General features: G+C 38.0%; 1 protein-coding gene across 1 annotated transcript in view; it reads right to left on the bottom strand.

The window, feature by feature from the left end:
* Nucleotides 1-26139, bottom strand: part of FRK (fyn related Src family tyrosine kinase) — a gene marked incomplete at both ends in the record, with an annotated part of 100374 nt that overhangs the window by 2240 nt on the left and 71995 nt on the right. Inside the window, 3 exons of the mRNA XM_079716727.1 lie at nt 8542-8700; nt 11431-11599; nt 13287-13450. Of these exons, the coding sequence (XP_079572853.1) occupies nt 8542-8700; nt 11431-11599; nt 13287-13450 (492 nt within the window). The remainder of the gene's footprint in view (nt 1-8541; nt 8701-11430; nt 11600-13286; nt 13451-26139) is intronic.

A 26139-nucleotide genomic window follows, 5' to 3' on the forward strand; every position in this document is an offset into this window, starting at 1 on the left:
TGAGCATTATTGGGAGAAAGGAGCAACAGTACCACATGATCCAAACACAGGTATAAATATCCGAAAGAGTCCAGGTATTGCCATTTTTAATACCACACGTCACTGACTCATCTCTTCATGGAAATTGTTACTTGGTTGCCTCTGGATTTCTTTGAAACATTTCATAGTTGTTTTAGTCTTTAAACCTAAAAATAATACTAATTTGCATGGCTGAACCAATGAAAAGTTCTCATTCTTCCATCATATTGTTCTTAAAAACTAGCTCACAAAATAATGAAGGCTCTATATATGTTACATAGTTATAAACTGTGTATATTACATTTGTACTCCATTAAGCTTGATGCATGCATTAAATTTTCCTTTCTTAGCCTGTTATTCTTAGAATAGGTTGCTCATCTCTCTATGAAGAGAAGGTATAGGCATGATATACCTTTCGTAGACATAGTTTCTCCTCCTGCTGATTCTATATAACTAAGTATAGGAAATTTATGTAGTAGAGTCAGTTTGATCATTACTAGAGAGATTAGTGTTATTTTGTGGTGACTTTGTGAAATGGGGTCAGCCATCCCTGGATAAGTGTTTAGCTGCCATACTGTTAGTAGAGCTCTTCAAATTTCTGGAGAACTGAAAAAGTCTCATATAAATCCAAATTATCATTATCCCTATCTGAATAAGCCAAATATTACCAAAAATGCATTGAATTTATGGTCAAGAGTCCCAGACACAATTCCTGACTTGAGCAACTACAGTACAGGAGTGAGGAAGATTGGTTTGAAGCTAGAGTGCCACAATTTGAATCAAGGCTCTGCCTTACATTTCTTCCTGACTTTGGGTGAGCTGCTTAATACTCCTGTGTCTCAGTTTCTCCATATATATAGCAATAATTATCATAACCTTGTGGTATTATTTGTTAAAATGAGAATTAAAATGAGTTAATACATGTAAAGCACTTAAAACAGTACCTGGCACCTAGGAAGAACTTAGTAAAGCCTACCTGTTCTTATTATCTATCATTGCTGCTGCCTGATCAGAATTAAACAGTTTAAGACTTGTTAAGCTAGAGATGCATATGGATTACCCAAGAGGGAATATCTAAAAGAAGACAAGCATATGGTTCTGAAGCTCAGAGGAAAGCATGCAGCTAGAAATATGGATTTAACAGTCATTGTTTAGGAGCAAGAGTTAAACATTAAAAGTGGGTGAGATTGCTAGAAAGTGATAGAATCATGAGAAATGCCAACATTTACAGTGGGCATATAAAAATAAACCTGCAAGAAAACTGAGAGGAATCAGCCTAAAGAATGAGAGAAGAACCAGAAGAGAACATCATAACAGTCAAAAGTTTGAGAAGAGAAAATCACCACCATTGTCAAATAAGTCCAGCAAGATAAGAACTAAAAAGCATTTCTAAAATATAATAATTAAGAAGTCACTGGAAACATTGGTTGCAGAAAGAGAGTCTCGCTGGAGATGGAGTATAAAGGGTTAAGGGCTGAAGGGGAGCTGAGGATGTGGAGGTAGTAAGAGGAGATGTCAATTTCCAAAAACCTAGTCAAGAAGGGAAGACAAGAAGAAGCTAGCAGAGAAAAATGTAAGTCAAGGAAGGGAAAGCAATTATCATGAGGTTCCTGATAGTGAAGGATTGTCATTGATAAGGTAGTAGAGGAGTTTCTGGGCTGCTGGCTATGTTCTCATTCTTGATTTGCATAGTGGCTACACAGTTGTTTACTTGCTCACTTTATAATTACATGATAAATATATATGTAGAAAGGACGTAAATCGTGCATGTCCCTTCTACATGTATGTCATCTTTTACAATTAAAAAAATGAAATAAATGGAGTCAAGGGAAGTTTTCAAATGGGAAACACCTAAGCACAGTTTGTGTGTGAATGTGTGTGTTTTTTTTAATGCAAGCAGCATATTTAAATAGGCTCTGAGTAATAAAGGCCATTTATGACAAACTTGCAGGTAACATCATACTCAATAGTGAAAAGCTGAAAGCTTTTCCTCTAAGATCCAGAATAAGGCCAGGATGCCCACTCTCATCACTTCTATTTAACATAATATTGGAAGTACTAGCCACAGCAACCAACAAGAGAAAGAAATAAAAGGCATTCAGATTGGAAGAGAAGAAGTCAAACTTTTACTATTGGCAGATGACATGATACCATATACAGAAAATCCCAATAATAAATAAGATTCATTTATTATTAGAACTAATAAATGAATTCAGTAAAATTTTAGGATACAAAATTAATATACAGAAATCTGTTGTATTTCTATACACTAATGATGAACTATCAGAAAGAGAAAACAATAAAACAATCCCATATACAAGCAAATGAAAAGAATAAAATACCTAGAAATAAATTTAACTGAGGAGGTAAAAGACCTGTAAAACTAAAAAACATTGATGAAAAAAATTGAAGATGATACAAATGAATACAAATGAATGGAAAGATGTTATGTGTTCATGGATTGGAAGAACTAATATTGTTAAAATGTCCATTTTAACTACCCAAAGCAATCTACACATTCAATGCAATCCCTATCAAAATACTCACAAAATACCGACAGAGCTAGAACAAATAATCCTAAAATGTGTATGGAACCACAAAGGACCCTGAATAGCCAAAGCAATCTTGAGAAAGAAAAATAAAACTGGAGGTATCACACTCCCTGACTTCAGACAAAGCTATAGTGATCAAAGCAGTATGGTACTGGCATAAAAACAAACACATAGCTCAATGGAGCAGAATAAAGAGCCCATAAATAAACTCACGCTCACATGGTCAATTATCTACAACAAAGAATATATAACGGGGAAAAGAAAGTCTCTTCAATAAGTAGCATTGGGAAAACTGGACAACTACATGTAAAAGAATGAAACTAGACCATTTTCTCATATACAAAAATAAATTCAAAATGGGTTAGAGACTTAAATGTAAGACCTGAAACCACAAAACTCCTAGAAGAAAACACAGGCAGTAATCTCTTTGACACTGGTCTTAGCAATATTTTTTTGGACCTGTCTCCTCAGGCAAGGGCAACAAAAGCCAAAATAAACAAATGGGACCAAATCAAACTAAAAGGCTTTTGCATAATGAAGGAAACCATCAATAAAATGGAAAGACCGTCTACTGAAAGGGAGAAGATATTTGCAAATGATATATCCAATAAGGGGTTAATATCCAAAATACATAAAGAACTCATACAACTCAACATCAAAAACAGATAAACAATCTGATCAAAAAATGGGCAGAGGATGTGAATAGGCATTTTTCCAAACAGGACATACAGATGGCCAACAGGCCCATGAAAAGATGCTCAAATCACTAATCGTCAGAGAAATGCAAATCAAAACCATGAGATATTACCTCACACCTGTAAGAATGGCTATTGTCAAAAAGACAAGAAATAGGGGTTTCCCTGGTGGTGCAGTGGTTGGGAATCCGCCTGCCAATGCAGGGGACACGGGTTCGAGCCCTGGTCCGGGAAGATCCCATATGCCGTGGAGCAACTAAGCCTGTGCGCCACAATTACTGAGCCTGCGCTCCAGAGCCCATGAGCCACAACCACTGAGACCACGAGCCATAACTCCTGAAGCCTGGCGCCTGGAGCCTGTGCTCCTCAACAAGAGAAGCCACCGCAATAAGAAGCCCACGCATCACAACAAAGAATAGCCCCCCAACTCGCCGCAACTAGAGAAAGCCCACGCACAGCAACAAAGACCCAACGCAGCCAAAAACAAAACAAAACAAAAAAGACAAGAAATAACCAGTGTTGGCAAGGATGTGGATAAAAGGGAACCCTAGTGCTTTGTTGGTGGGAATTTAAATTAGTGCAGCCACTATGGAAAACAGTATAAAGATTCCTCAAAAAATTAAAAATAAAACTGCCACATGATCCACCAATTCTATTCCTGAGTATTTACCTGAAGAAAATAAAAACACTAATTTGAAAGATATATGCACCTCAAAGTTCATAGCAGCATTGTTTACAATAACCATGATATGGAAGCAACCTAAGTGTCCGTCAACAAATGAATGGATAAAGATGATTGGAACCCTGGCTGACACCGTGACTGCAGCCTTGTGAGAAACCCTGACCCAGAAGACCCGGCTCAGCTGCACCTGGATTCCTGACCACAGAAACTGCGAGATAATAAATGTTTGCCACTGTAAGCCACTAAGTTTTGGGGTAATTTGTCGTGCAGCAATAAATAATAGTTGGATATTAGGAGAATAATATCAGTGCTATGTATATGGTTAAAAGCATGGACTATGGAGCCAGATTTCCTGGGTTTGAATTCTTGTTCAACCACCTTGAATAAGTTACTTAATCTCTCCATACCTCAGCTTCTTCAACTGCAAAATGGGGATGATGATAATAATACTTAGTTCATGAGGTTGTTAGAAGAATGAACTAAAATAATACTTGTATAGGACTTAGAAAAATTCCTGGCACACAGTAAGTGCTATATAGTGTTTTTTAGAGGAAAAAAAAATTAAAATGTATATGCTCCTCTCCTACCACTATCCCATATGGTTGATTTTCCAGTAAATCACCTCATTTAATACTCAGAACAACTATAGGAAGTATTTTGCCCTGTTTGATAGGTGTCCTACCACTCAGAGGAACAGGTAATAATTTATAGAGTAGAGATTCAAATCCAGGATATGTTGGAGGCTGAAATCTCATGCGTCATAAATTTATTCTGTACTGCCTCCCTAAAATCCACCTTACACTCCTGAGCACCCAAAGTCAGGGGCTATGAAGAGACTTCCATTCATGCAGACAGCAAATAGTTATGGAGTTGTGTTCAGTTAAAGGGTATCTCAGTGAAAGCATTCCTGTCTCCTTCAATCCACTTAACTGAACTGTCTGTGAGAACGATGAACAACATGCTAGGACTTGATTTGTAAAACAAAGGAAATATACTGACATATACTAGATGCTCTAGAAGTATTTATTGGAAAGAAAAGAAGCCCAGCTAAAGTAAAAAAATTGCAGATATTTATCCTCTTTAAACTTCAGTAAGAAATACCAGGCATCAATTACTCTTAGTGCTAAAGTTTTTTGACAAGCCTTTTCCATTTTGGAGAAATGTATTACAAAAAAATATTCAGCCAAGCTTAGGGACTACAAAGATGGTTCTATAGAAAAATGTGTGTTATTTCAGCTATCAAATACAACATCTAATCCTATTACAATGGATATAAAAAGGTTTTCACTGACAGGCACAATAGTGAGGGAAACTGAGTAGTAACCTATTTCCTGCCCTGAAAAGTACAGTGGCCTAGGAACTGCATACAACCTCAGAGCACATTTCTAATACAGCAGCCAGATGTCAAAACTGATATAAACATTCATAGACCTGTGACAATTTGCATCTGCAGCAAGGAAATATTTTCAGTTATGTTCCATTACTCAAGAGCATTTCAGCTTAATAATATTTATCATTATGGGATGTTTAAGAGTGGCAGATACATTTTAAGATCACTGTTGAAATCAAATCCTCTTGATTGGGAAGGGATTATCTGTAATGAGCATGCCTTCATTACTCCCCCTGGCTGCTAAGTATCCAGGCAAATGAAGGCCTCTGTAAACTTGACCCTGATAGTTCAACCCAGAAGACGACAGAGTTCATGCTCAACCCTGAGTAAAACACATCAACAAACCACAGAAATCCTCAATGTCAAAGGAGTTTGCAATATACTAAGTGTATCTTTGCAAGCTGATATCAAGCGCAACAAAACAAGTCCCAACTGTATTAGGTTCAGGATAGCCCTGACTTAATCTATCCATTAATTTATTCACTCACTTAGTCAACACACAAATAGTGCACACCTTCTGTGTGCCTGACACCGTTCTAGCACTAAAACAAAGAAAAATCTCCGTCCTCTCTAAGTTGTATTTTAGAAGACACTAAAAATAAGCTACATAAATATGTCATGCATTATATGACGACTAACAGCTAGGAAGAGAAAATAAAAAGCAGGAAAGAGGAATACAAAGAGTCAGCAAAGGGAGATTAAATCTTAGAATTTAGAGGGTGACCCAGGAAGGACTCGCTGTAATGGGAATACCTGAGTAAAGACTTTAGGAAGTGAGGAAATGAGCTGTGCGGATAAGTAACGGGAAAAAATTTCAGGTAGAGGAAACGGCAAGTGCGCTGGGCCTGCAGCAGAGCACATGTGGAAGATACAAAGAGCAGCAAAGAAGGGCAGTGTAGCTGACAGAGTGAAGCAGGGCAAAGCTGTGGGAGAGGGGGTTGGAGAGGCAATGCAGAGCCGGGTCAGGCAGGACTTTATGGGTTACACAGAGAGAACCAAGGAGTCACTGAAGGTTTGGGGCTCAGGAGGGACGTGACCTGACTTACATTGTAACAGGATCTCTCCAGCTACTGTGTTGAGACGAGACTGAAGGGGCCAAGAACCAAGAGAGGGAGACAAATTAGAAGGCTACTGCAGAATCCAGGAGAGAGTTGATGATGACTCGGACTGGAGTAGGAGTGTTGAGAAGTGGTAAAATTCTGGATATATTTGGAAAGCAAGCCAGTGGGAGTTGCTGGTTGGTCAGATAGAGGATGTGAGAAGTAGAGGTGACTCCAAGATGTTAGGCCTGTGTGTTGACACTGTCAGAGAAGGAAAGACCACAAGAGGTGCAGATTACTGAGGATAATATCAGAGATCGGTTTGGGGACAAATTATTTTGAGATGTCTAATAGACATATGTAGTAGAAATGAGGGCTGTTTGCAAACTTTTGTTTTTTCCTGCTTTTAAGCACTTTATTTTTTTTTTATTTTTTATTTTTTTTAAGCACTTTAGAGGACTGTACTCCCCAACTCCCTTTGACTTGATTTAACCAAATGAAAAGGGCACAGAAATGACCTCTGTCACTCCTGGTCAGAAGCTTTAAGAGCCAGAATGAGAATAGTCATATCCCCTACTGCTGCCAAGGTGATCAAAAGACCTGAGCCACCAGCCAATCTATATCTCATATGTAGCATGAGCAAGAATAAACACCTGTGTTAAGACTCTGAGATTTGGAGGCATTTGTTACTGCATCATACCCATATTATCCAGACTGATACAGTGCTCACGTGGAGAAGTTAAGAAGGTAGTTGGATATATGATTCTGAAGTAATGGAGGGATACAATTTAGGCAATTGGTAATACATAAATGTCATTAAACAATAAGACTGGTTGAGATTAGCAAGGAATCTGGTGATGTTGCAAAAGAGTCTTGGAAAATTCCAAGATATTCAGAAGTGTAGGAGATGAGAGAAATCATATAGATTGAGAAGAACTGGCAAGAAAGGAAGATAAAAGGACATTGGATGAAGTGTCCCAGAAGCCAAAGGAAGGTAGTGTTTCCAGAAGGTAGTGTTACCAGAAGGAGACAGTGTCCATTGAACTGAATACTGCTGATAGATCTGAGGATTGAGAATTGACTGTGAGATTTAACAGCGCAAATGTTTATAATTTGACAAAGCATTTTCGTTAGAGATGACCTGAAATGGCTCCTGTACTTTTGTCCCTGGGAATAAGGCAAAAGGAGTCAATGGCTGAGGTTAGTCTCTCTATGGTGGGTAACACAATCTAATACTGTTAAATTTGATATCTTTCTGCAAGGGAGCTAGGTTTATTTTTGTTTTTAACAGCAGTTAGCAAGTCTTATGTTCTTTGTTCCTATCTAGTCTTGCAATTTAATATCACCAGCTTCACAAGTCACCCTGAACTGAGAGAATACTCCTATCTTTCCGATATGTTTGCTCCATTATTCTCACCTCCCTTTACCTCTAGACATTCTATCAGTCCCACTCTGTCATTCCAAGAAAGTATAGAAAATGCCTTTTTTAAAGCATGAATTATTCTCTCAGTACTTCATCTCCACTTCTTTGAACATCTCATTTTAATGCTTATAATATTGTGCTTATTAAATTATTAATTTGTAATAAACATCAAAATTCTACAGTGCCCTTAAGTCTTCTCAGACTACAGGAAGCAGATGTAAAAATAAAGTAATAGTATATTTCTGCTTTTTAGTCTGAATATTCTAATGTTGCCTAGCGGTTGGAAGTATTTTAAATTCCAACAAGCACAATGTTGTGCAAAACTGGCAAAGAGAAAAATGAGGGTACCTTTCCCTCCCTTCCCCCGAAAGCATTCCATGTCCCCTAATTCTGGGCCATAGAAAATACTGGTCCATGACTGATAATGTGCAATTAGTTATTGTAGGAAACAAAGCATCGTGAAAAACATCTATTCTTCAATTTTCCACATGACATTTAAGTACTCTGATATGTCTATGGTGAACAATTTTTTCTTCCACTACATAAATATTTTTCCTCCCTTTGAGTACACGGTATATATCCTATTAAAGAGTAGTTGAGCAATTCAATGGTAAGACATTCATTGTCACAGATATACCATAGTAGATATCCTTTGGGTTATAGAAGCCTTGCTAAATTGACATTTATAGGACTAGCTAAACTAAATTCCTCTTTTTTCCTTTTATTAAGTCTTTAGCTTACTTTGGAGATATTCTTGCAGACTTCCATGTCTCATCAACTCTGTAATAATATAAATAGGCTCTTCTAAAGTGCAAACAGCATAAAGCTGGATAAGCTTTGGATGTCTTAGGTTCTTCATTATCTGTGCCTCCCTCAGGAAGTCATTTGGATCCATTGAACCTGAAACAAGAAGAGGGGAAATCACTTTATGTTACTGAGGCATTCCTATCCTCACAGAAGCCTGGTGGGAATCACCAAGATTGCTTCCTGCCGCTCAGTAAAGTAAGAGCATCAGTGTCACAAATCTTCAGATTTATCAACGAAGAGAATCAGGTTCAACCAGGGCAACCTAATAACTGATGTGTTGGTGCATCAGGGTTGTGCAGCTTATGTATTATGACCTGTAGGTAAAGAGAGGTTGATTCAGGTCCATGTGAAAAATGAAGGAAAAAGGAAACACTGATGGTCTAACTGACAAAACAAGGCAGGCATTTAGGACACAAAGAGAAGACATTCTATTAACATGAACACTGGAAGACACTGACTGTTTAATTACTGCAGCGAGTTTTTCTGTCCAGGATGCAGAGAAGACTAATAGTTGCCCTGTCCTTGGTACCCACTGTGGGAAGAGCTGGATAACTTTTCTAAAAAGCAATGATATTCTGCCATATTTATGTCTTTAATTCTGCAAGGACATATATCCATAGTATAGGCCAAGTAGAAAACATTCAAGGGCCACTCCCAAAACTTAGTGTTCTTTTCCTCCTCTTGAAGCTGATATTCAACATTTTCTCCTGTATTAATATCTCCACAGTTGGTTTTAATAGCCTGACCAAATGTTAAGGGAGATATTGGAGCCTATTTTGAAGACTCATCTACAATTAAATTGCACTTAAATGGCTCAACTCTGACTCACGATGCAAAGTGCCAAGTATCAACAGTTAACATCAAATAAAAGCCGCAGAGCACAGGGAGATCAGCTCGGTGCTTTGTGACCGCCTGGAGGGGTGGGATGGGGAGGGTGGGAGGGAGGGAGATGCATGAGAGAAGGGATGTGGGAACAGATGTATATGTATAACTGATTCACTTTGTTATAAAGCAGAAACTAATTTAAAAAAATAATAAATAAATAAATAAAAAACCTAAGAGAAAGAAGAATACCTGGAGTTACCTTTCATTAGTCATTTAAAAATCTTTTATTTCTTTTAGGATATGATGTTTCATAGCCATTGTTGTAACTGAAGGAATACTGTCGTTTCACATCTCAGTATTCACTATGGATAGTGCAAATATCATTTTCACTGATGCTTAAAGAGTCTGTTTTGTTCCTCATTCTCTCATATAGAAGACTTCACAGCTAATATTTGAACCCCAGGCATGGATAAGCTTTGACATTCCAAGCTAACACTCTGACTGTTTATTAATATGCAGTTAGAAAGAGTTACATGTGACCTGCAGATCATTTCACATAAAGCATTTAGGCAATCTATCCTTTGGTATGCTTTTTGAGAGTCTTGAAGTTCACTACCCAGGCTCGATCAAATCCTAGCTCACTGTGTGATCTTGAGCAAGTTACCAAACATCTCTGAACTTCAGTTTCTTCATCTCTAAATCATGGCTAATAATCCTACTGACATAAAATCATTGTCAGGATAATAGCATTGTCTGGTACATATGTGTTCAATAAGTGTTGACTATATTTGTATTATTATTAATAATAGGCATATTCTTAGGAAAACCAGACAGATCAACTGTAAGCATTTCTTCACAGGCTGAGGGGAAGAGGCAAGGACTTACAGAGGGAGAATAGGGGGAAATGGCCTATTCTGCTCTCCATCAATTTTTGCTGAGCTCCCTCACTTCCATCTCTACCACTGTTCTGCTCCACATAATCAAATAGGATTAAAGTCTTGAATCATTGTGGCAAAATGGAGCTAAGAATAAAAGAGGCATCCAAACCATAATAAAGGACTGCTTTTGGTTATTATAATTAGTTTGGCCTATGGTTAGTTATGGATATAGTAGGATCATTCCCCCACCCCTAAACAATCTGATTGATGAAGTTTCCAGTGATAGCAGCAATTATGATCTCCATTCAGATGATTTATCTACAATATGTTTCTATGTTGATGCTTTGGGTGGCCATCAGATTCACGGAATGCAGGACACTTGAATCATTGCCAAATCACACCATCCGCTAGAGCTGAAACCATGTACGTCAGGAGCCTCTGCAGGGGAAGCCTGCTCAGAGCACTCCTTGGCTACGCTGGTTACAGCTGACCAGCTGCATAGCAAAAGAGACCCAATCTCAACTCAGCTAGTAATGCAACATTAAATATTAATTTTTGCCTGTCAAAGCTACTGTGGGAGTTGATTTCAGGCTCGTCTTTATTGCGTGGTAGTCTGCTAAGCAATAAATAGCTGAGAAGATTGATTAATGGCCCCAGTGAAGTGAAGACATTTAAGCAATCACCAAAGCTGTTTGCTGCTATTACACTGTAAATCAATAATAATTATTCCTCTTGGAGAGAAAACTATCATGGCGCTATTTTTTAATACAAGAAATCTGATTTTTTGTTCTCTTTTGACCTCCAAAAGGCCTTCCTTAGAGAGCAGTGTTAGGATGGATAGCTAGCTGCTTCTTTTTTGGAAAAAAATGATCAGATTGGACAATAAAGTTTAGTCTCAGTTGTTAATAAGATTAGGATTCAAAATCATAATCATACCTGCAGTAATTCTGAAAATCTCAGGTGCTGGGATAGATCATTGTGGTCACTACAGAAAGTGATTATAACATGTGCTTGGTGCCCACACTAGCTGTCCCATGACCTCTTGGACATTTACAGTGGCAAGTTGAGCTTATAAGTATCAACATATGCCATTTAACCTTTGCCATTCTTGTTCTCGTACCTGGTTTTAATGTTTTTACTGCTACCGGAGTGGTATTGTTCCATAGGCCCTCCCATACTTCGCCGAACTGACCAGATCCTAATCTCTTCATAAGTAGTATGGAGCTGTGGTCAATCTCCCACTGGTCCACGGTTTTATATGACAAATCAAAGGGAGCTGGGACTTGTATCTGTTTCACAGAATAATTAGAATACTGGTAAGAAAAAAGTTATATTCAACAATTTTTTGGTTGAAAATAACAGTCTAGGTACTTTTAAAAAGAGACATCATTTTTAAAAACAAAATATTGTAAATTTTATTCTAATTACTTTTAAATGGAAAGCAATTGTGGTAGAATCTGTATCTTTGCCTCTTCCAGCTGATCTCCCAAATCCTGCTAAGTCAGGCACCTTGCTGTCCATCTGTCCCACACGACACCCAAATACCTCCCTCTCACCTATGTGGTGGGAGTTCTCTTTGCCTCCTTGCCTACATAAATCAAGTTTCAAGGCTAAACTGAAGTTCCATCTCATCCATAATTATCTGCCCAACTCTTTGGCCTATAGCATTTACCATATGTATCACAAAATTTCTCATAATTAATTTCATCTTTTTTCAAATTCATTTACTTATTCACTCATTTACTCATTTATTTAATAAATAAATATTTTTCAAGCACCAACTAGGTTCCATTCTGTAAACAAAATAGGCAAGGTCTCTGCTCTCCTAGAGTGCATAGTCTAGTTTGTCATCTGCCTTTAGAAATGTATCTTATCTCCTCCACTAAGTCATCAGCATCTTGAGTGCACAGAAGGTCACCTATGCTTTGTAAACCCTTTTCCCTACCAGAATTCAACAATATTGGTTAAACTAAAAATTTTTAAGTCATATCTTTGTATCAGTTGAACTATTTCTTAGCATAAGCTTAGATATCCTTGTGAGGTCATTCCTATTCCATCTAAGATGTACATACTTATACCAAAATTGCCTATTCACGTCTCAGGATTTAACTCATAAATTCCCTGCATACAGGATAGAATTCTTCAGCTTCTACTTGTCTGTAGAATTCTAAACAGGCATCACAAGGAAGCTTTCACCGGTCATCCAGGTATAAACTACAGGGTTGGCTATACCACTGACAGTACATGAGACCTGAACTCTGATGCGGAGCTGAGGGCTTGCCCCACTGAGGTGTATGACTACTACTTAGCTTTAAACACATTTAGGTAAAACATGCAAACAACAGAATTTAATGACAGATGTAGATTAATTCTATAAATGTTACCTCCTCCCACCAAACAGCCAGGCCAAACAATCAAACTGTTAGAACAGTTAAATGATATCTATATGCAGACAACCAGATAATGAACCTAGTCATTTCATGTTAATAATCTTGAACACAGATCATCTAAGTAAGAATTGTATTCCATAACCTTTTTCCCCTCCAGCCATATCATTAAATGCTGCAATAACAAGATACCAGATTAGTTTCTTAGTGCAAAGAATGAATATTTTCTGTGTTCAGTGATTGCTTGAGGTCAGGACTTGGCAAACTTCTTCTGAAAAGAATGAGACGGTAAATATTTTAGGCTTTGTAAGCCATATAGTCTCTGTTTCAACTATTAAACTCTGCCATTATAGCAAAAAAGCAACGACAATCTGTAAATGAATGAGCATGTCTATGCTCCAATAAAGCTTATTTATAAAAATAAGTGTGGGGCCGTATTGGCTCAGGGGCCACAGTTTGCCTATCCATGACTTGGGTATTCAATGACCTTCTTTTTCTGAGCTGACATATCACATGACAAATAACTCCTCACCTGAAGGAAAAAAAATTAACTTCAAAAATAAAGGAACAGAGTTTGAAAGCATTTCACCTTTAAGCATGGTTTTTCCAGCTGGACACACAGGCCATTGCTTGTCTTGGTGTAGTGACTCACAAATTCATTCAGTGTTGAAAAGGTTCTTTTCCGGGTGAGGAAAAAGTCCCCTTCATCCAGTCTTCTGATTCTGTAGTGTTTCACAACCCCTTCGTCTAAAACTGGAACCCAAAATAAGTCCTTTTAATAAACTTCTTGCCAAAGCAAAGGAGATTTGCTTGTTTTGTGATGATAGTTTCAATGCATGGAATAAAATTTTAACAAATTCTATTTATTTCTCAACTTTGTTTCAGAAAAGACTTCAGGAAGCTTATAAAGGACATACAGCAGACTAAAAAGGAAAAAAGAATGTGGAATCATATTTTAAAGGAAATATAAAAATAAAAGAGTACAGTTACCACCAAAAATAAACCATGATTTGAGGCCTAGTATACTTGTTTAAAACAAGCTATAAAATGGACTCTATCATTCTAGCAATGCTAAGAAGGAAAGAGTTTCAGAAACCACAGTGTTCATAAGATAAAATCACAAAAGATGTTTAGAAACAGTTCTTTCTGGTACAGAGACAAAGGAGAATCTCCTCCCATGAAATTCTATAACATGGACACTAAAATAAAATAAACAGTGTTCTCAGAAAGCAAAATCTATGTGTAGATATAGATATAACTACAGGTAGAGATGGAAAGAGGCAGAGAGGGAGGAAGGGAGAGAGAGATATTATTGAGCCTTAAAAAAAGAAGGAAATCCTGTCATTTGCAACAACATGGATGAACCTTGAGACTATTGTGCTAAGTGAGATAAGACAGAGGAAGACAAATACTGTGTAGTATCACTTATATGTGGAATCTTTTTTTAAAAAAAATTAAACTCATAGAAACAGAGTAGAAAAATTGTTGCCTGGGAGTGGGGTTGGAGAGAGCAGGATTAGGGAGAAGTTGGTAAAAGGGTAAAACTTCAGCTATAAGATGAGTAAGTTCTAAGCATCTAGTATATAACATGGTGACTAAAGTTGATAACACTGTATGATATAGTTGAAATTTGCTAAGAGAGTAAAACTTACATGGTCTCACCAAAAACAGAGAGAAATATGTGAGGTGATAGATATGTTAATTAACTCGATGTGGGGAGGGGGAATCCTTTCACAATGTATATATATTTCAAATCATCATGTTGTACATTTTAGATACCTTTTAATTTTATTTGTCAATTATACCTCAATAAAACTGAAAAAAAGCATTTCATCTGCATACAGGAGAATATTTTATTTTCGGTTCTTTATAATAAAATGCAGAGAACAGGCAAACATTTAGCTCCTCCAAAAGTAATATAAGGTTCTTAAATTACAATTTTTTAAGTGTCTGGAACACATCCTTGTACACTCTGATCTGTCAAATTACCATTCCCACTGACTATAACTCTTGGGGCAATGTTAATTGCCTTATATAATCATCACCAAACGGAGGGGCTTTATTAGGATACAGAGCTAAGCTCATTACAGATTCCGTTTATGGATTAAAAAGCTAACAAAAAAATCAAAGAGAGATGTAAACAATATTAGCCCCAATTCATTTCTCCACAAAGTAATAAAAATATTAGAAGTAGAAAGGTAGCTAAGTATAAATTATACCTGCAATTTATATAAATTGTTGGCCTGAAAATTCATTTGCCATTTATCAAAAAGAAAATTGCATAAAGTATGACTGAGATGTCTAGCAAGCCAACAGATCTATAATTGGAAATGATGGGAAGCAATAAAAAAATTCTCCTTTTTTAATCAATATGGACCATATCTGGTTCCAAACTGAAGTGGACTACATGGAAATTAAACTCAGGAATTCCCTTTTAATGCATCACAAAAGACTTCATGATTTCTGAGCTAGAAACTAAAGTCAATAGACGACTGAAAGATTAAAATACTCTTTGTGATTTTCTTAATAAGGGATGCAAATCCCAATGATTGATATGGCTTTGGCAATTGCCATTGATCATAAAGAAAGCCTAAATAAATGTTTGCCAACTATTTGTAGATAAAGGTTTAAACTCTCAACTGTAAAAACCAATACTTTCAGTACATCTAGAGTTGTCAAGCACAATAAAGGTAGTTTTGTTTAATAGAGAAAAGCTATAGACAGGAAGATGGGAGACCCAGGTTACAATTTAACTAGTATGTGACCAAAACATGGCAATGTCACTGGGCCTCCATTTCTTCATCATTAAAAGAGCAGGCTTTAAGAAAACTCCAAATTTCCAAATGTTTCCACTCTAATGTTCCAACATTTCTAATGGCTGTTGCTTTCTCTCTCTGAATTCTCATTTCTTTCTGTAGTGCTTTCAGAAAACTACAAATTGTGAAAACTACACACAAAAAAAGTAATTGTCACCTTGGAGCCTTGAACACCACTTGAATGCTTTTTCTATGAATTTTCTAGTAGCCAGCCCCTCTTCAGGTCTCAATTTAAATCCTCAGAACCAGCCTTCCCCATCACCCTGTTGCATGTACTCCTCCCAGCTCCTTTCTATCACATTACCCAGTTTAATTGTGATGGTGGATTTATCTCAGTGGAGGCAGCTCTGTGAAGGGCAGGGACTCTGTGTCTTGAACTAATACCTACTCAGAGCCTGACACAGAGTAACAACTAACATAAACATCTGCTAGATGAATGAATGATGTCACTAACTCTTGGATTTGAAGAGAAATGTAAGCTTCTGAAATGCCTGCTGCAAAATTAAACAGGTAATTATACAAATACTTTTAAGTCAAGTCTTCCCTGGAATTTTATTTTTAAATAGAGGAAAACAAACTTAGCCCCAGCATATAAATACTATTAGAGGACAGTCATTCATGTTTATATCTAATTTCTTGAGCTTTGCAACATAACACAGGAATAAGTACTCCATCTCTGACCAGCATCATAGATTACTTATATGCAGTTCATTTAAGTTTTCAGTCTAGCCAAGTCTGAAGTATATATAATTTTAAAATTAGATCACAGAAGCTACATCAGAGAAATTCAATACACCGTAGTCAGGATGAAGGCACTTTTAATATTGTATTCCTGAGTAATCAAATCCAAAATAAGTGGGTTTTTTTAAGTGATTTTAATTTGTTAGTAGTGAGTCCACACATTTGCAAACTGTCATTCTTAATAAAGATTGAATTCAGAAGGTCTCAGAACTAAGGAGAAATGAATTTTCTATTCCTTTTCTGGTTTGCTTTGATCTTTATTATTGAACCAAACCTATTCCAAATTCTACAGGCTATAAGTGAATGATAATGCTTGTGCCATTCTTATTGTGAATTACTATGAGTTCAGATTAGTTAAGCATTTTAGTAGTTTAACTGCAAAACATGTAAACATTATATAAAATATAACGGAATCATCCATCAACAAACTCAGTAGCAACACAATTGAATGAATTGAGGTACTAAAAGCCAGGCATCCTGAGTTTACATCTTGACTCTCATTTATGCTGTTTGACCTAGGGGAAAATGTTTCACCTGTCAACTGCTTAATCTACCAGAACATGTCCAAGAATTAGGATATATTGCAGAGATGCAGGTAAGTATGTATGAGGAGTACAATAAAGGTTTGTTGAACATTGAAAGAATTCAGCTATTTCTGCCCATGACCTTCTATAAGGACCATGGCACTGGTCACCTGATTATTTGGCCACCTTCACATCCAGGGTAACTGATTCTGTGGGAACGCATGTGATATAGATGGAGTCTTATGATTTCAGTCCTAAATGCCAGGCCCAAATGAATTTAGAAGGAGTTGGTGGCAGACACAGAAGCCCAGTTTTCTCCTAATGGTGAGATCTTATCGTATAGTCTCTGATGATAGAAAAGAGTTTGTCTACCACTGCACAAAGGTGTGAGATTTCATCAAAAAACACTTTCAAAGAGTTTTTATCCTCAATTTACCACACGACTAACATATTATTCAGAACATAGTAAATAATTATAATATTCCAAAATTAAGTTTTTAAAAGACAGAACCCCCAGAAATTAACTAAAGTTAATTTTAGTACAATATAAACATTAAGTTAGAGGCTATGTCTGCAAAACATGAGACAACCTATTAGGCTTAGTGAAAAATATCAGTATAACAAGTAGTTTGGCATTTTACAGATAAACAAATTATTGAGCAGATTTTCATTTTTCAGCTAGTCTTCTGGCATCATCTGGGCACAGCCTTATTCTTACTGACTGAAAATAATCTATTCCCATACTGGGTAAAACAATATGACTTAGATGATTAAGCAAAGGATTGAAAATCAAGAACTCACTGCCCTAATCTAATTCTCCCAGTGATTTGTTCTTTGACCTTTGGCAAGGAATTTCATTTCAGTTTCCTTATCTAGAAAATGAAAATAATGATCTTATCTATATACTCTCACAGGGATAGTTTGAGTGTCTTTATTCACAAAGGATGATAGACATTTCTAAATGTGCAATGTGTGAGTACTGTACTAGAATATCATTATTATCAAATAGCATTGTCAACAAGAGAGCCACTTCCAAAGTAAAAGTTTCCACTCTTTGCACAATAAAGGCTACATAACATAGTGGCTACCAAACATATTAAGTGAAGAAACTGCCATTAATTCTGTGTGAGAGAACTCCTACTCATGTAAACTCCTGTTTATTTGATTTCTCTTTGGAAGGGTGGTTTGTACTTTTCAAAACTATTATAATCATGATAACACCTCCTATACCATTGCTTTAGAAATCATGTGAAGATAGTTCTGAGGAGCCGGAGGAAGATGGCGGAAGAGTAAGACGCGGAGATCACCTTCCTCCCCACAGATACATCAGAAATTCATCTACACGTGGAACAACTCCAACAGAACACCTACTGAACGCTGACAGAAGACCTCAGACCCCCCAAAAGGCAAGAAACTCCCCACATACCTGGGTAGGTCAAAAGAAAAAAAGAATAAACAGAGACAATAGGATATGGATGGGACCTGCACCAGTGGGAGGGAGCCGTGAAGGAGGGAAGGTTTCTACACACTACAAGCCCCTTCGAGGGCGGAGACTGCAGGTGGCGGAGGGGGAAAGCTTCGGAGTAGCGGAGGAGAGCACAGCAACTCCTGGGGTTGGAGGGCAAAGCAGAGAGATTTTGGCACAGAGGATCGGTGCCCTCAGGCACACACCAGCCCGAGAGACTTGTCTGCTCGGCCGCCAGGGCGGGCGGGGCTGGGAGCTGAGGCTCGGGTATCGGCTTTCAGTCGGAGCGCAGGGAGAGGTCTGGGGCTGGCGGCAGGAAGAGACCCTGAAGGGGTTAGTGCTAGCCCGGAGGGAGTCCGGGGAAAGGGTCTGGAGCTACCGGAGAGGCAAGAGACTTTTTTCCCTTTTGTTGCCTGGTGCGCGAGGAGAGGGCATTCCCCTCCCTCCCCTCTGCCTGAGTGAGCCAGAGCCCCCGAATCAGCGGCTCCTTTAAACCCGTCCTGTCTGAGCGAAGAACGGACGCCCTCCGGCGACCTACGCGCAGAGGCGGGGCCAGGTCCAAGGCTGAGACCCGGGAGCTGTGAGAGCAGAGACAGGGAAATCTCTCTGTGCAGCCTCCGAGGCAGCGGATTAAAGCTCCACGGTCCATTTGATGTGCCCTGCGTCTGTGGAGTGCATGAATGGACAGCGAATCATCCCAAATTGAGGAAGTGGACTTTGAGGACAAGATTTAAGACTTTCCCCCCCTTTTTTTTCCCTCTTTTTACAACGAATTATCTCAAATTAAGGAGGTGGACTTAGCAAGATTTCAGACTTTTCGCCCTTTTCCTCTTTTTACAACGAATTATCCCAAATCGAGGAGGTGGACTTGGAGAGCAAGATTTTTGATTTTTCCCCCTGCTCTCTTTTTGTGAATGTGTATGTGTAATCTTCTGTGTAAGATTCTCTCTGTATAGCTTTGCTTCCACCATATGTCCCAGGGTTCTTTCGGTCCGTGTTTTTTTTCAATAATTACTTTTTAATTTTAATAACGCTACTATATTTCATACTTTATTCTATTTTACTTTACCTGCTCTTTCTTTTTTTCCTCCCTTCCCTTCCTCCCTCCCTCCCTCCGCTCCTCCTTTCCTTCTTTCTTTTTCTTTCCTCCATCCCTCCCTCCCTCCCACCCTTCTTCTTTCCACTTTCTTTTTCTTTCCTTCCTCCCTCCCTCCCTCCCTCCCTCCCTCCTGTCTTTCTTTCTTTCTTTCCTTCCTCCCTCCCTCCCTCTCTTCTTCCATTCACTCTTCCTTTTGCTTTCGTTCCTCCCTCCCTCCCTCCTTTCTTTCCTTTCTTTCCATCCTTCCTCCCTCCCTCCTTTCTTTCTTTCTTCCTTCCTTCCTTCCTTACTTCCCTTCTTCCTTTCTTTCAATCTCTCTTTCTTTCTTCTACTAATTATTTCTTTCTACTTTTTCTCACTGTTATTCTGAGCCGGGTGGATGAAAGGCTCTTGGTGCTGCAGCCAGGAGTTAGTGCTGTGCCTCTGAAGTGGGAGAGCCAACTTCAGGACACGGGTCCACAAGAGGCCTCCCAGCTCCACATAATATCAAGCAGCGAAAATCTCCCAGGGATCTCCATCTCAACACCAGCACCCAGCTTCAGTCAACGACCAGCAAGCTACAGTGCTGGTCACCCTATGCCAAGCAACTAGCAAGGCAGGAACACAACCCCACCCATTAGCAGAGAGGCTACCTAAAAACATAATAAGGCCACAGGCACCCCAAAACACACCACCGGACGTGGACCTGTCCACCAGAAAGGCAAGATCGAGCCTCGGCCACCAGAACACAGGCATTAGTCCCCCCCACCAGGAAGCCTACACAACCTACTGAAACAACCTTAGCCACGGGGGACAGACACCAAAAACAACGGGAACTACGAATCTGCAGCCTGCAAAAAGGAGACCCCAAACACAGTAACATAAGCAAAATGAGAAAGCAGAAAAACACACAGCAGGTGAAGGAGCAAGATAAAAACCTACCAGACCTAACAAATGAAGAGGTAATAGGCAGTCTACCTGAAAAAGAATTCAGAATAATGATAGTAAAGCTGATCCAAGATTCTATTTCCCAGATCCAAAATCTTGGAAATAGAATAGACAATATGCAAGAAACAGTTAACAAGGACCTAGAAGAACTAAAGATGAATCAAGCATCGATTAAAAACACAATAAATGAAATGAAAAATACTCTAGATGGGATCAATAGCAGAATAACTGAGGCAGAAGAACGGATAAGTGAGGTGGAAGATAAAATAGTGGAAATAACTGATGCAGAGCAAAATAAAGAAAAAAGAATGAAAAGAACAGAGGACAGTCTCAGAGACCTCTGGGACAACATTAAACGCACCAACATTCGAATTATAGGGGTTCCAGAAGAAGAAGAGAAAAAGAAAGGGACTGAGAAAATATTTGAAGAGACTATAGTTGAAAACTTCCCTAATATGGGAAAGGAAATAGTTAATCAAGTCCAGGAGGCACAGAGAGTCCCATACAGAATAAATCCAAGAAGAAATACGCCAAGACACATATTAATCAAACTGTCAAAAATTAAACACAAAGAAATCATATTAAAAGCAGCAAGGGAAAAACAACAAATAACACACAAGGGAATCCCCATCAGGTTAACAGCTGATCTCTCAGCAGAAACTCTACAAGCCAGAAGGGAGTGGCAGGACATAATTAAAGTGATGAAGGAGAGAAACCTGCAACCAAGATTACTCTACCCAGCAAGGATCTCATTCAGATTTGATGGAGAAATTAAAACGTTTACAGACAAGCAAAAGCTGAGAGAGTTCAGCACCACCAAACCAGCTTTACAACAAATGCTAAAGGAACTTCTCTAGGCAAGAAACACAACAGAAGGACTATACCTACAATAACGAACCCAAAGCCATTAAGGAAATGGGAATAGGAACATACATATCAATAATTACCTTAAATGTAAATGGACTAAATGCTCCCACCAAAAGACACAGAGTGGCTGAATGGATACAAAAACAAGACCCATATATATGCTGTCTACAAGAGACCCACTTCAGACCTAGAGACACATACAGATTGAAAGTAAGGGGATGGAAAAAGATATTCCATGCAAATGGAAATCAAAAGAAAGCTGGAGTAGCAATTCTTATATCAGACAAAATAGACTTTAAAATAAAGACTATTAGAAGAGACAAAGAAGGACACTACATAACGATAAAGGGATCGATCCAAGAAGAAGATATAACAATTGTAAATATTTATGCACCCAACATAGGAGCACCTCAATACATAAGGCAAATACTAACAGCCATAAAAGGGGAAATCGACAGTAACACAATCATAGTAGGGGACTTTAACACCCCACTTTCACCAATGGACAGATCATCCAAAATGAAAATCAATAAGGAAACACAAGCTTTAAATGATACATTAAACAAGATGGACTTAATTGATATTTATAGGACATTCCACCCAAAAACAACAGAATACACATTTTTCTCAAGTGCTCATGGAACATTCTCCAGGATAGATCATATCTTGGGTCACAAATCAAGCCTTGGTAAATTTAAGAAAATTGAAATTGTATCAAGTATCTTTTCCGACCACAATGCTATGAGACTAGACATCAATTACAGGAAAAGATCTGTAAAAAATACAAACACATGGAGGCTAAACAATACATTACTCAATAATGAAGTGATCACTGAAGAAATCAAAGAGGAAATTAAGAAATACTTAGAAACAAATGACAATGGAGACACGACGACCCAAAACCTATGGGACGCAGCAAAAGCAGTTCTAAGGGGGAAGTTTATAGCAATACAATCCCACCTTAAGAAACAGGAAACATTTCGAGTAAACAACCTGACCCTGCACCTAAAGCAATTAGAGAAAGAAGAACAAAAAACCCCCAAAGTTAGCAGAAGGAAAGAAATCATAAAGATCAGATCAGAAATAAATGAAAAAGAAATGAAGGAAACGATAGCAAAGATCAACCAAACTAAAAGCTGGTTCTTTGAGAAGATAAACAAAATTGACAAATCATTAGCCAGACTCATCAAGAAAAGAAGGGAGAAGACTCAAATCAGTAGAATTAGAAATGAAAAAGGAGAAGTAACAACTGACACTGCAGAAATACAAAAGATCATGAGAGATTACTATAAGCAACTCTATGCCAATAAAATGGACAACCTGGAAGAAATGGACAAATTCTTAGAAATGCACAACCTACCAAGACTGACTCTGGAAGAAATAGAAAATATGAATAGACCAATCACAAGCACTGAAATTGAAACTGTGATTAAAAATCTTCCATCAAACAAAAGCCCAGGACCAGATGGCTTCACAGGCGAATTCTATCAAACATTTAGAGAAGAGCTAACACCCATCCTTCTCAAACTCTTCCAAACAATATCAGAGGAAGGAACACTCCCAAACTCATTCTACGAGGCCACCATCACCTTGATACCAAAACCAGGCAAGGATGTCACAAAGAAAGAAAACTACAGGCCAATATCACTGATGAACATAGATGCAAAAATCCTCAACAAAATACTAGCAAACAGAATCCAACAGCACATTAAAAGGATCATACACCATGATCAAGTGGGGTTTATTCCAGGAATGCAAGGATTCTTCGATATACGCAAATCAATCAATGTGATACACCATATTAACAAGTTGAAGGAGAAAAACCATATGATCATCTCAATAGATGCAGAGAAAGCTTTCGACAAAATTCAACACCCATTTATGATAAAAACCCTGCAGAAAGTAGGCATAGAGGGAACTTTCCTCAACATAATAAAGGCCATATATGACAAACCCACAGCCAACATTGTCCTCAATGGTGAAAAACTGAAACCATTTCCACTAAGATCAGGAACAAGACAAGGCTGCCCACTCTCACCACTCTTATTCAACATAGTTTTGGAAGTTTTAGCCACAGCAATCAGAGAAGAAAAGGAAATAAAAGGAATCCAAATTGGAAAAGAAGAAGTAAAGCTGTCACTGTTTGCAGATGACATGATACTATACATAGAGAATCCTAAAGATGCTACCGAAAAACTACTAGAGCTAATCAATGAATTTGGTAAAGTAGCAGGATACAAAATTAATGCACAGAAATCTCTGGCATTCCTGTACACTAATGATGAAAAATCTGAAAATGAAATCAAGAAAACACTCCCATTTACCATTGCAACAAAAAGAATAAAATATCTAGGAATAAACCTACCTAAGGAGACAAAAGACCTGTATGCAGAAAATTATAAGACACTGATGAAAGAAATTAAAGATGATATAAATAGATGGAGAGATATACCATGCTCCTGGATTGGAAGAATCAATATTGTGAAAATGACTCTACTACCCAAAGCAATCTACAGATTCAATGCAATCCCTATCAAACTACCACTGGCATTTTTCACAGAAGTAGAACAAAAAATTTCAAAATTTGTTTGGAAAAACAAAAGACCCCGAATAGCCAAAGCAATCTTGAGAACGAAAAACGGAGCTGGAGGAATCAGGCTGCCTGACTTCAGACTATACTACAAAGCTACAGTAATTAAGACAGTGTGGTACTGGCATAAAAACAGAAAGATAGATCAGTGGATCAGGATAGAAAGCCCAGAGATAAACCCACGCACATATGGCCAACTTATCTTTGATAAAGGAGGCAGGAATGTACAGTGGAGAAAGGACAGCCTCTTCAATAAGTGGTGCTGGGAAAACTGGACAGGGACATGTAAAAGTATGAGATTAGATCATTCCCTAACACCATACACAAAAATAAGCTCAAAATGGATTAAAGACCTAAATGTAAGGCCAGAAACTATCAAACTCTTAGAGGAAAACATAGGTAGAACACTCTATGACATAAATCACAGCAAGATCCTTTTGGACCCACCTCCTAGAGAAATGGAAGTAAAAACAAAGATAAACAAATGGGACCTAATGAAACTTCAAAGCTTTTGCACAGCAAAGGAAACCATAAACAAGACCAAAAGACAACCCTCAGAATGGGAGAAAATATTTGCAAATGAAGCAACTGACAAAGGATTAATCTCCAAAATTTATAAACAGCTCATGCAGCTCAATAGCAAAAAAACAAACAACCCAATCCAAAAATGGGCAGAAGACTTAAATAGGCATTTCTCCAAAGAAGATATACAGACTGCCAACAAACACATGAAAGAATGCTCAACATCATTAATCATTAGAGAAATGCAAATCAAAACTACAATGAGATATCATCTCACACCAGTCAGAATGGCCATCATCAAGAAATCTAGAAACAATAAATGCTGGAGAGGGTGTGGAGAAAAGGGAACACTCTTGCACTGCTGGTGGGAATGTGAATTGGTACAGCCACTATGGAGAACAGTATGGAGGTTCCTTAAAAAACTAAAAATAGAACTACCATATGACCCAGCAATCCCACTACTAGGCATATACCCTGAGAAAACCATAATTCAAAAAGAGACATGTACCAAAATGTTCATTGCAGCTCTATTCACAATAGGCCGGAGCTGGAAACAACCTAAGTGTCCATCATCGGATGAATGGATAAAGAAGATGTGGCACATATATACAATGGAATATTACTCAGCCATAAAAAGAAACGAAACTGAGCTATTTGTAATGAGGTGGATAGACCTAGAGTCTGTCATACAGAGTGAAGTAAGTCAGAAAGAGAAAGACAAATACCGTATGCTAACACATATATATGGAATTAAAAAAAAAAAAATGTCATGAAGAACCTAGGGGTAAAACGGGAATAAAGACACAGACCTACTTGAGAATGGACTTGAGGATATGGGGAAGGGGAAGGGTAAGCTGTGACAAAGGGAAAGAGAGGCATGGACATATATACACTACCAAACGTAAGGTAGATAGATAGTGGGAAGCAGCCGCAGAGCACAGGGAGATCAGCTCGGTGCTTTGTGACTGCCTGGAGGGGTGGGATGGGGAGGGTGGGAGGGAGGGAGATGCATGAGGGAGGGGATGTGGGAACAGATGTATATGTATGACTGATTCACTTTGTTATAAAGCAGAAACTAATAAAAAAAGAAAAAAAAAAAAAAGAAAAGGCAGAGGAGAAGATGATAAAAAAAAAAAAAGATAGTTCTACACCAGTAAGTAAATAACATTAAATTGAGTTATTACACTGTATCCCCCATTAAAACAGAATCTAACACACACACCCATTTTACACTGTGTTTTGTTCTACAGCAAACAGAATAGAATTCCTGTATGAGTAGTTTTGAAAGAAGAAATTACACCTGTCTCAAAATATTAAAGTGGTATCATGTAGAAGACTTGTTCTTTCCTGATGAAAAAAAATCCACTAAACCAAAAGGAACAAACAGATTTGACTCTCTTCATGCATAAAACTCAACTACTGGGTCCCCAAGGTCACCTGTCTCCCAGCCAGGCATATTCAGTGTGCTGTGGACATCAGTCAGTAAGTTTGACTACTAAACTGCTAGGTTAAGTGAAGACTCATTAAGAGAATGTCTACATTAGGTGACTCAAAAAACTTAAAAAATCTATTTGAAGATACATCTGATAGCTCTCATGTCCTGAGGTCTTCAGCATTGTTACTGGTCCAGTAGACCAGCTGAGGTATTTTTATAGTCAAAGACAACATAATCAACTACCCTTATGTGCAAAAATCAACTATCTCTTCCATATTATATAGCATGGAAATCCATGAGCCTGAACCACATATCTATCCAAATACTTAGGATATTTTTGAGAAAACTGTTGGTCTTATCCTCAAGACCCCTATGGTCTAACTCCTTATTAAAACAGGCCAATCCCCAATCAAAGCTGGCTCTTAAATTTTCAGAACAAAATGTCAGTTTTGCTGT

The sequence above is a fragment of the Hyperoodon ampullatus genome, assembly GCF_949752795.1.
Source record: "Hyperoodon ampullatus genome assembly, chromosome: 12".
NCBI classification, from domain to species: Eukaryota; Metazoa; Chordata; class Mammalia; order Artiodactyla; family Ziphiidae; genus Hyperoodon; species Hyperoodon ampullatus.